General features: G+C 33.2%; 1 protein-coding gene across 1 annotated transcript; it reads right to left on the minus strand.

The window, feature by feature from the left end:
* Positions 1-10,383: 10,383 nt before the first annotated feature.
* LOC143553901 (putative receptor-like protein kinase At2g23200) lies at positions 10,384-11,181 on the minus strand. Its single transcript, XM_077043789.1, has one exon. It carries the CDS (start codon positions 11,179-11,181, stop codon positions 10,384-10,386), a length of 798 nt encoding a protein of 265 aa, XP_076899904.1.
* Positions 11,182-13,186: the final 2,005 nt, after the last annotated feature.

Raw genomic sequence — 13,186 nt, forward strand, 5'->3', positions numbered from 1 at the left:
TAGCAAGTTGTTCTGACAAGTTCTCACATTTAGTACAGAAAGATTTAGAACTTACCTCGGAGCGATTATCCTTGTCATCTGCCATGAAAGCTGTTTCTTCTTCAGTAGCTTTCTCATTTCTATCAACCTTCTTACATTCTCCAACCTTCTGACCTTCTTCAACCTCAGCCTCAGCCATGTTTGCTTGCTCACCAGATTCATTTGAATGCAGGTTCCAGTTGTACTCACCTGCTTCTCTGGTCAACATGGCGTTAATCTCTCTTTTAATTCCAGAGTGTTGAGTAGGCCGACCTTGTCCTCGTTCAACCCTCTCATTTCTGCATTCCTTGGCAAAGTGCCCGTACTGTTGACAATTATAGCACCTTACCTTGGATTTGTCGAATCCAGGCCTACCACCAACAAACTTTCTCCCAGTTTTCTTCATAAAACGTTTAATTCGCCTCACAATCATTGCCATTTGCCATTGCAAATCCATCTCCTCCAGATCATCAGCATCGATCTGGTCATAATCCTCATCCAGAACAGCAGGGTCCATAATCTTCCCTTGGATGTAGTTTTCATAGGAAGCAATAAATGATGCATAGACTGCAAACTGCTCTTCAGCAGATTTGACACTCATAGGCATCTTGGAATAATTATTGCTTGAGGAATTTTCAGAGAAACCACTCGTGGATGCTTGAGGCTTTGAAGTACTTGATCCTCCAGCAACAAAGCAAACATCACCGTTCATGTTTACTGACACATTTCCTGACTCTCCTTTGGAGTAGTAAGCAGCAGATTCAGACTTCGAACTTGAGCCTGAGTTAACTTTGGCACCATACATACCAGGGTCTTGAACCTGATCCGTTGGTGTCTCTTTTCGAACCATATTAAGCTCATAAGTTCTGAGCTTGTTTACTGCCGTTTCCAAATCATAATTAGGAAAGTCTCTGTCTTCCCTCATAAGAACGGTGTACATTTCCCACTTCGGTGGGAGAGCATCGAGAAGCTTTTCAACGATCTCTTCTTCTCGGTAAGCAATCGAATAATTGTTCAGCTCTGTCATTAGATGATAGTATCGGGTGATAATATCATCGAGCGATTCGTTCTTCAAATGCTTGAAGACAGAGAACTGGGTCTTTAACAGCTTAATCTTCGAGGCACGAATACCAGCGTTCCCTTCGAATCTATTCTCAAGAGCATCCCAAAGCTCTCGTGCAGAAGTGTACTTCCTGAATGTATGGAGAATCTCTTGAGGAAGAGCCATAGTAATCGCAGCATGGGCCTTGCTCTCGGCCTCAAACATTTTTTTCTCTTGTTCCTCCATCTGGCTGTACTTCTTTACCACATCCCGACCTTCGTGTTCCATTGACGGTGGAATATATCCATCCTGGATGCACACCCACATCTTTGCATCCTGGTATTTAATATACTGAATGAACCTATCCTTCCACGCCACAAAATCGGTTACTTTCAGCAATCTTGGGGCCTTAGTAGCAGATCCCGCTTCGACTTCCATTTTGACTAAGTCTGAGATGTTGATTGATGACATCCTTCTTGAAGACTATATTTTTTTTTTTTTTTTTTTTTTTTTTTTTTTTTTTTTTTTTTTTTTTTAAATTTCACGGAAATTTAAAAAAAAAAAAAAAAATTTATTTTTGCCAAACTTTTTCTGAGGACTTCCCGACTGATAAAAATGGCTTGGGCAAATTTTCGTGTAAGCGGGCGTTCCAGACTCTTTTTTTTTTTTTTTTTTTTTTTTTTTTTTTTTTTTTTTTTTTTTTTTTTTTTTTTTTTAACTTCGCCGAGAAGTCAACTTCGCCCAAAGTCAACTTCGCCTGTTCGTAACTTCGCTAAGGCGAACTTATGAGGTAAGCGAAGTTGTGGTTAACTTCGCTAATCCTTATATCTTCGCCGAAACCCTAATCTCCAGTGACGGCAACTTCGCCTGAATTCAGCAACTTCGCCCGATGAACGGTAACTTCGCCCGATGAACACAAAGAACAGTTCAGATCTGAAACTCGGATTTTAACGAGAATTTTGAAGGTTTAAAGGCTTAAACACACTGGTAGGTAGCTTGAATGATTAAACACACCAAAAACTCGTCCCGGTAACACCCGAAATTAAACGAAATCTACACCCGCGTGAAATCCCGAACCTCACAATCGAGCCGATGGCTCTGATACCAATTGAAGGTTCCTGAACGCGGATCGTACACGGGAAATCTCTAACAACGCAGGTGCGGAATCCCTGCGTATATAGGTACGAGTGTAGATATTGTAGAGATTGAATACACGAACAATGAACACGAGCTATAAGGTAAACACGTTATATTGAATAACCAAACACGTGACAGTAGGTCACTGTTACAGAGAACAAAACGAAACAAAACGTAAAACCAAAACCCTAACCCACGTTCTCTGCTGAAACGTTCTATTTAAACACGACAACTTCGCCACTGGCGAAGTTGTCAGTAACCTCGCTAGATCAGCAAGTTCGCCATAGCGAACTTGCTGATAACTTCGCTAGTTTACAAAACAAACCATAAACAAACCATTAACTATATTACAGACTCGATAACAAATACTAGACTATGAACTACTGACAAACATGTACCAACATTTAGTATAGGACTATTCATGTAAATGTTGATTAAAATAATATTAAAACAAAACCTCAACCCTAATTCCCCCTCCCACCATCGATCTGCCTCCATCCCTGTTTATCGATCCAAACCACCAACAAATCGATATCATCTTCAATCAACCTCAATTCTTGCAATTGGTGGTGTCTTCGAGTGATTCTCGTCATTCCTAACACTAGATGGTCAGTTTTATGCATTGGTTTCATGTTTTTGATTAGTTAATGTAAAACCAGATATGATAAATCTCTGTAATATTGATGATTATGATGTTAATTGATGAATTAGAACCCTAGAGATGACATAAACATGTTAGGGTTTGAGTTTTGATGACAATTGTTGGCTGACAGATCTGTTCTCTTTTATTGTTTGGTCTGTAACTCTATGATACTTTATTGTTTTCAATCTATTCTTCTTTCCATGATGTTCTACTTCGAGTCTATTTTCCAGAAAGTTATGATTTGTAATTTTTAGGCTGGTTTTGAATGGTTTTTATGATTTTACAAAAACATGTGTCAAAGCTGATTCGGGGAGTCGAGTTTTGGTCTGTGTTCCCGATATCATAACTCTTTTATGACAAGTCCAAATAGGTTTGTTCCACTTATTGAACTTCAAATTTTGAGTTAAGATTTTATCCCAATTGGTCTTGCTTGATTTGGATTAGTATTGTGGCATAACCAAGTCAACACCTTTTGTTGCGCAATCTGCTGAACTGTTTGTACCTATCTGTAGTGATTGAATTATTTTAATTTTTTTGTAACATCCTAAAATTTTTATAATGTTAAATAAAAGAAAGTTATGTTTAGTGATTTCACGTTTTAGTTATTTAATGTCGAGTAAGGAACGGGTCATGGGCTTAGATTACGTAACATGGGTTAAATGAGAATGGGCCTTGGGTCCGTGGGCTTGAGAGATATAAATACCCATCCCAAGCCCAAGATATCATTTTATTTCCATCTTTCTCTTTTACACACTCAAAAACACACATAACCGACCGAGATCCGAAGTCGAGACCCGAGATTTTGCTGGTAGATCTGAGTTGGAAAGGTAAGAACTAATCCCGCAAAGCTAATATTACTGAAAATGGTTAGGATTTGACGGGTTAATCGGACCCGAAACACAACTGCCCAAATCGGACCCCTAAAACGTCGATTTTAGGCCGATTTGATGGTTGGGATTTGTAGGCGCCGATCATACGATTCCGTGGGTACCAAAATCGAGTTATTTGGCTAAGAAACGAAGGAGTTATGGGCAAACAGATCTGCAGGGCGACAACTTCGCCTTCATCTGGGCAACTTCGCCTTCAAGCGATGAACCTCGCCTGCAAGCTAAGTTCGCCTGATGAACTTCGCCTGCAAGCCAAGTTCGCCTGATGATAAGTTCGCCTGAAGCCAAGTTCGCCTGATTGCAACTTCGCTGAAATGGTAACTTCGCCTAAGGTTTAACTTCGCCTAAAAGCCAAGTTCGCCTGAGGTTTAACTTCGCCTAAAAGCCAAGTTCGCCTGAGGTTTAACTTCGCCTAAAAGCCAAGTTCGCCTAAGGTTTAACTTCGCCTAAAAGCCAAGTTCGCCTAAGGTTTAACTTCGCCTGAAGCCAAGTTCGCCTAAGGTTTAACTTCGCCTGAAGCCAAGTTCGCCTAAGGTTTAACTTCGCCTGAAGCCAAGTTCGCCTAAGGTTTAACTTCGCCTAAAGTGAAGTTCGCTTAGAAAATAAATTAAAAACCTAATGGAAAATGTGTTAAGGCAGTTATCGAAAATAAACTTTTTCCAAGCTGACCTGGCAGCTTAACCCCAGCCAGGGGCTCTGCCCCATGGACCCCGCTAGGGGCTGCCGCCCCTAGAACCCCGCTGCCAGGGGCGCTGCCCCCGGACCCCCGTTCGTTGTGGGTCATATATAGATAGAAATACAAAACGAGTAGTAGTAGTTAATTGATATGTGTAAATATTATACAGTTAGCCGAGCCCAGTTAAAGAAAGGAATTACGATCAACGGCGAACGTAACAGGATCCGGGTGAGTTTCTAGCCCCATTCCTTGTTATGTTTTCGGGGCTGTGTGCATACTTGATGTGTTGTTAATACATTTATCCTAAGTGATAAGTGTATGCCATATGTGATATGTATGAATGATTGCTTGATGGTACGTGAACGATCTTCGGATATTGCACGTACTGTCAGGTTGTAACGTTATAAATATGGCAAGTATGATATGTATGTTTATGTGTATGAACGTAATAAAGTTAATAAAGGAAGGAAATGACGGTTGTATGGTTACGAAAAGGGTACCGAGCCCTAATAATACCCGAGGTATGATGTATGGTTGTATGGTAACGAAGAGGGAATCGAACCCTACTAATATTCGAAAACAAGGGACCAGACCCTAATAATATCTGTGATGTTAGGGACCAGACCCTAATAATATCTGTGATGTTAGGGACCAGACCCTTATAATATCTGTGATGTTAGGGACCAGACCCTTATAATATCTGTGATGTTAGGGACCAGACCCTTATAATATCTGTGATGTTAGGGACCAGACCCTTATAATATCTGTGATGTTAGGGACCAGACCCTTATAATATCTGTGAGGTTATAGGGCGAAAGGCTCTTTAAAACGTATGATTATGAATGTAAAGAAAGTATGTAAGTAAGAAAGAAAGTATGTAAGTAAGAATGAAGGCATGAGTACTTATGTGTGTATGAAAGAAAGTTATGAGGTTAAGTACGTATGTATGTAATAAGGTATTGTATGGTATTGTATGATTAACTAGAACTCACTCAGCGTAGCTGACTTTTAGTATGCACGCAGGTGAGTAGGTTGAGACAGCTGGCTTGAGTGGAGGACACATGGCAGAAGACTAAAGCCTGGCATCTGAAGATCTGATATGTTTTATAAGTTATGTTTTGATTTTGAAAGACAAGAGGAATGTTTTAAGACATGATTATGAATCGATATGTAATGTTTTATGAAAGTTTTATATTCCGCGTAAAGTTTTTAATTAACTCTGATATTTAGAACTGTGTTTATGAGTAAATCCAACACGAAAGTAGGGTTACCGGTATCGGGGCCTTACATTTTTTATGTAAGATAAAATTATAATAAAAATATTTTGAGAAACCTACTCCATTTTTATTACTGTTTTAAAAGTTTCATAATTTATTTTGATTATTTTCTCAAGTAATAAAATACACGTTTTCATGCTAAAATATGTCTTGTGAATTCTGAATCTGCTCATGTGTTTTGTGATGAGATGTTTGTTTATTTGGCTAATACATGATGTATGAAACATGTTAGAACTAATTTTCACTTGTGACATTAGTATAGTTACTAACCGGTTATCCGGTCAAACTTGTTGCATTGTGAGTCGTTATATTTACTTTTTGGTTGTTGTTTATAAACTTATTGAATTGAATAGTTTCTTTGAATAAGTTGTATGCCTTTTTTGATATAACAGTTTCGATTTACCAGTTTGGCTATTACTTTCTCGACGGATTTTGATATTGATTCGTTATATAGGATATGACAGCTTACATAATATGCTTTTAAGTTTGTCTAACTCACAAACATAAATATTAGATCTCCCATCATTAGGTTTAATATTAGTAAAATGACACATGGTTCTTTTGTTTTAACTATGCTTTTCAGGTGCACTTTCTACGAGTCGCCCCAACTTCGCGAGGTGTGTTTGTTGTTGTTCGATTTAAAGGTACGTCTAATTATAAATGTCATTGTTTAGTTATGTTTTATAGGTTTCGGATATATATATATATATATATATATATATATATATATATATATATATATATATATATATATATAATGTAAGTTTTATATCATCGAATGCTAATTTTTTAACTTATTATAGTTTTATTTGTATGTAGTGTGTCGGTGTATACATTATGAATGGTAGTAAGGATAATCATGGTGTTAATTCTCGGGAGCTCAATCATAGTAAAGTTGCACATGATAAAAAGCGGTTGGAACGAAAAGATAGCTAAGTTGGAACGAGAATAAAGAGTGGGTTGGAACGAAAAGCAGAAAAAAAAATGTCGTGTTGAAGAAAATTGAAGAAAATGAGTCATTATATGCTCAAATAAATGAGAAACTTTAGCTATTGTCATGAAATCGGCTAGAAATATTGTCACCAAGTTAAGATATATGGGTTGATGTTGCAAAACTAAATTTCAGTTTTTATTGTAGTATTTTTGGATATTTTATGTTATTTGGTTTGGAATTTTATTTTTGATATGGTATTTTATAAAATTTGATTATATTTTTAATCTGGAAAAGTGAAAAAAAAATATTAGAAAAATATTGAAAACTTCTATACAAAATCTATAGCTAAATCTGTAGCTAAAACCTTCATTAATCTGTTGCGAAAGCAGACGAATTTATGTAGCTACATTTGTAGCAAAACTAAATCAAAATCTGTAGCTAAATTTCATAGCAAAAACCATAGCCAATTCTCGTAGCTAAAGTTGTTGCTGAAAGTCGGTAGCAAATTATGTAGCTAAAAAAATTCTGTAGCAAATTTATGTAGTTATATGTTGTAGCAAAAATTCGTAGCTAAAAGTTCATAGCTAAAAAAACATAGCAAAAATCTGTAGCTAATAGTTCGTAGCTAACAATCCGTAGCCAAGAAATTTGTAACAAAATCTGTAGCTAATGTAACTAAAATAACGACGTCTCGTTTGGTATCTAAGATCATAGCAAAATTCCGATTCTGTAGCAAAAACTCGTAGCAAATAAGTTAGCTACGAGACTTGTACCTACGGACCAAGTCCGTGACAAATCCCGTAGCAAACCCTGTTTTGCTACAGATTTGCTACAGATTTGGCCGTAGCAAATACCTCTTTTTGAAGTAGTGATATAAGAGTATATTTCCTAGTTCGTACACATATGCATTTAACCTACACATGTATACATTAACATTCACAAAAAACATATGACTCACACTTTTATTTTCACATGACCACACTTATGTTTTTGCATATAAAAACATATTTACTAGTTCATGTGTAGGATTATATGTGAAAACATAAGTGTAGGTCATGTGAAAACATAAGTGTAAATTTTTATATAGGTTAATGTACGCATGTGTATGTTATATGCATATGTGTAGGAAATGTGTTTTTGTAACCAAATGCACACTGTACACTATCACATTTAAGCGAAAACCATTCAGACTCCCATACACTATCACATTTGAACTTATACTGTTACACGATTATAAATTATTTATAATATCCTACACATAAAAAAATACATTATTAAACAATTTTATTAAAAAATAAAATAAAAACTAGACATGTTAAATAAACCTACACATAACTACGCATGTCCTAAACAAGCAAATTACCAACACAAACTTAATATATTCTTACATGATTCTTGTGAAATTAAAGAGAATAACATGAATATTTCATATTTCTTTTTTTTTTTTGCAGTGTTAATATACGTAAGGTTTTGGGTCATAATTTACAAAAAAAAAAAATTAGAGAAATAATTAAAGTAATATTTAGTGACCTACCCACATCATACACAACCAGTATTATAAGAAACATATTTTTACAATCTATTTAATGAGGAAATACTCATTAAGAGACTTTCAGTTATTATTTAATTATGACATAGCATTTGACAATTGTACCATTTTGTTCTTTAATACTTGTTATAAGAATGTCATATTAATTACAAATATACCATATATGATTTTCACCATTAATTACACATAATCAATGGTCAATATCGACATCTCACTATAAAATCATTTCTCACATGAACCATATATATATATATATATGATCATGAGAGAACTATTATGAAAATTGAGAAATACGAGAATCATTTTGAACCACAAAAAACCTAAAAATAAGAAAAAATCATTAAATAAAAAAAAACACAAAAATAAAAAAAGTAAAAAAACCAAAATTCTTATTTTAACATCCCGGATTCATAAAAAATAACTCCGCTTAGATAAATTCTATACACATATGTATAATATATACATATATGTACATTTACATGTTTTTTTATACACATATGTATAATTTAAGATAAATGATATTGTACATATGTATATATTACGTAACTAAAGATTAATAAAACTATACATATGTGTATAATACGAAGTTTTTTTTATAATGAAACCGGAATGAAATATAAAATTATAGTTTTTTTAATTTTTTAAAATTTTTGGTATATTTTGTTTTATAATTTTTTTAAATATTTTTTAAAGGTGCTTTTAGTGGTTCAAAATGGTTCTCAAAGTTCTCAATTTGCAAAGGGTTCTCTTAGGATCCTTACCCTCTCTCTCTCTCTCTCTCTATATATATATATATATATATGATTAGGATCGTGTGACAACTATTTGTAAATTGAGAATTTTGTGAGCCATAATAAAAAAACTTAAAAAACCAAAACAAATGCGAAACTACAAAAAGTAAAAATAACCAAAACGTTTATCTAATATCTCGGTTTTCAGAAAAAAAAATAAAAAAAATTCTCGATTTTGCTAAATTATAGATATATGTATAGAGTTGATTTCTTTGAGAACTATTTTGAGTTTTAAGAACTCGATAGAACTTAACGTAACAATATTTTTTAATTTATTTTGTTTACATATATCTAATACGTAGGTTACATGTGCGTAAAAAAATCAAAATATTTTTTTATTACACACCGAATCGATTTTTTACATATGTGTAACTAACGTTTACACTAGTATAAATATAACACATCTTTATTCTCTTTCGTAATTCATTTTGTAATCAAATTTAATCTCACCCACATATTCTTTATTTATCGTATTTCCTATAAACTCAACGAATGCGTCAGAACTTACATTATTAATTTAGTTAATGGATTGAATTATCTTTTATCGTATTAATAAAAACAAAATAAAAAATTGACATGTTGCGTCGGAAATGCATCACAAAATCCGACACATTTGCGACAATGTTTATATTGTTATTATTAGGATTAACATATCAAAAAACTAAAACATAAAAAATTATTGTTGTGTCCAATTGCTTCGGAAATTCAAACATAATTTGTATTATGATTTACTTAAACATATGAAAAGAACTAAAATAAAAAAAAATTAAAATTTTGTGTCGGAAATGAGTTGGAAATTCCGACACAATTATAACACATTTTAGTTATTGTCGTAAAATAATCAGGTTTCACTTTCTGTTAGAAATTTGTGGTAAAGTCTGACGCATAAAATTGCGTCACAAATTTTCGTAACATTGGTACTCATTTTCTAGTATGAATGGCAAGTAATTATATCTACATATTAATCAAGTTTGACTTTTTTTATTGATGTGAAGGACTTATTGAGCAGGTTGATTTGGAACTTAATAGTGCTGACAAGATGTTGTTTCCCTCGTTTTCACATATGGGAGTCAAACTCAAAATAGTCAAAGTTAGATATATATATATATATATATATATATGGTGTGTGGATGTGTGTGTTCCTATGATATGTATTTGTTTATGAAATAAGTGTATCATATGTATAAGTACGTTGATATGTATATGTATTTATGTATATGTATTTTGGCTATATTATATATGCATTCTTTTTACGACGAATCATGAGAATAACATCAACTAAATACTAAATGAAACTAGATAATCTTATAATTGAGAAACTTGAAACCAACCGAAAAAGAAGGTAAAATAAAGAAATAAACCTCTTCTTTGACAAATCATTTATATCAACCTTAAAGTAAAAGTTGATGAAGATAAGAACGAAAATAATCTAATTGAGAACACTTACATAATTTTCATGTTTCCACTGAATATCGAAAGCTTCCTTAAGTCTTCTCACAAAATGTTTGAACATATATGGGCTTTGCTGATCAGGTTGTTTCTTCAAACAATTATAGGCTATTTCTGAAAATATTGATAGTGATTTGGTGTGCATTTGTGTCCTTATATCTGGAGGAACGATATCATCCAGCTGTTCTTCCTCTTCAAAATGGCGTTTAGCTAGATATCGATTCACATCTTTAATGGTTGGCTTCCTCCCATAAAGCATTTCCAACAATATCAAGCCAAAATAATACACATCAGACTCTTCTGTGTCTAACAATATTTTGAAGCTCCTGATAGCATCATGTACTTTATTCAACGCAAGTGCAGCATCAAAAAATATATTCAACCTTTGAGACCATGTGAAGGTTGGGTCAATTGGATCTTTCTGCAGAATTCTATCTACTACATGCTCCATAACTATCATCCGATCACTTTTCTCATCTGAAAACCCAACAAAAGATACGAAATATCTATGTTTGAGACGAGAAATTCTTTTAACCACTTCATAGAAGTCAAATGTTAGACTAGCACTACTATACTTCCATATAACAACATGGATCTGTACATCGGAGCGCGAGAGCAATCCTTTGTAAGCATCTGCCTTTTCACCTTGTTTTAACAGATTTTCTTCAGCAAAGTTGTTAGTAGCGTCTAGTATATCTTCATGTCGAATTCGTAAGGGAGCAAGCTCAGGGTCTAAAGAAGTCTTTGGATCAAAATACTCTCCTTCTGAAGAAGACATGTGGTTTCTGTGCAATAAGCAGAGAATTGAAGGTCAAGAGAAATATACAATTAATGTTAATGAAATTTAAGGAATTAAGGACATATAATTGACTAATTAAAACGCTATCGAATATATACAAGTCATAGCTCATATGAAAACTTCCTGTGACAGAATGCTATCTTTGATTTAGGAAGATTTTCAATTTCTCAACCCACCACTTTCCGCAGCCAATTTCCAACCACAGTATAATCACTACCTGTGGTGCAATACGAAATAAAAAAATAAATAAACCTAACCTTGCAGTATTAACAGTGGCTAGCTGACCACATAAGCAAGGAAAACAGCGGCAACGAAGGTAGACACAACAACAAATCACAAAAAAGGATGATCATTTGGTTTTATGAAATCATATGTTTGAAGATTAAGAAAGAAGATGAGCAAGGTATATTATGTTTGTAGAGCAGATCCGCTAATATTCTGATTGAAAAGTAGATGGTAAGGTTTCAAAGAGATTGAAGGTTTTATTCTCAAAAGTCAAAGCTTTATATAAGGCCAGGGGATACAACAAAACTAATTTAGTGAAACAAGCGTTAATTTAATTTTATTTGTTGAAGCATCCGCAGCGCTAACAACACTGTTTTCAATAAGCAGGCATTGTCAGCATGTCACATCGGCTTTTTACTCATTCTTTTCACAAATACATTTTACCACCAACACTACATGCAAAAGCAAAACATTCACATGGATTTAGTTCATCTGTCACTGATCACCCTCGGATAAAATTCTCATTCTTTATATTGACATCAATTTCTATGGAGCTCTTTTCAATTAAAAACTGATTATGGAAATAATCAATATTGATCAGAATATTTAATTGTTCATGATTTTTAAATATAATTATTATATATTTATATGTCCGAAGACTTTATAGTTGACCAAGTCTTGGTCTTCACAAAAAGCCATTGAAATGCTTAAGTAATCACCAGGAACTTTCGTGGCAAATGCTAACCCATTTCATCATCTTCAACATTAAAAAATAAAAAATAAATAAAAATAAAACTAAAAGAAAGAAAGGAAAAAAAAATACCTAATAAAACAAGAAGAAAGATTAGCAAATCATGTACGTTTATTTTTCACATACTCTCAAAAATAGGTTTTAATAATAACTAGGTTTGAGCCCATTTTACACACGGATAAAAAAATTAATAAGATTACAAATTTATGTCGGTAATAAGCTTAATTATCATTATAATAACGATAATAATTCTTGAACACAATTTCAAATGTGCATGGAACAAAATATATTTATTTGTCGATGTTCGTAGGTCTTTTAAACTTTCAAATCAATAATATGCTTGTTTTTCATATTAAACAGTTTTAAACTAATAGAAGTAATTACACAATAAAAAACGTCTTGAATAATGTCATTTTGAAACACCACGTGAAAAGAACAAAGAAAGAAAACAACTTTAAAATAAATAATTTTTAATAATATGAAATATCAAGTGTGTTCTTCTTTAAATCAATAGAAACACTGTTTAATATTTATGAAAACTCCATATCTTAGAATTCATCATCTGTTTAAGTATAATTAGTAGTTTAGAATTGTTAATATTTTTGAAAACTCCATTGTGTGTTTTTTTTGTCTAACCTATCTCAAGTTGGAACTGTTATTCTTGAAAACATTAGAAACATGTCCAATTAAATCTACGAGGGAAAATAAATTTAAAAAACCATAAATATTTCACCATTAATTCTAAAGAAAAATAAATGTAGATGAGTATTTTCTAAACAAAAAAATGTGGGAATATACCTATTGTGGAGTTCAAACTGATCTCTTTGTCTATTATCAAACGAAGTGATGTAAACTAGAAACCAAAAACTTGACCATGAAACTGATTGCATGGATTGGCATGTGTGTATTGATTCAAAACTAACTTGTTTAGACAATTAATAATCTTGTAGTTAGAACCATTTACTCCAAGGCTAGGATTCAAAATTGTCAAAGTTGTGTTTTCAATCA

This window comes from Bidens hawaiensis, unplaced genomic scaffold, assembly GCF_021521415.1.
Source record: "Bidens hawaiensis isolate Kalapana, Puna unplaced genomic scaffold, B.hawaiensis_p1.1 tig00017415_1, whole genome shotgun sequence".
Lineage (NCBI taxonomy): Eukaryota > Viridiplantae > Streptophyta > Magnoliopsida > Asterales > Asteraceae > Bidens > Bidens hawaiensis.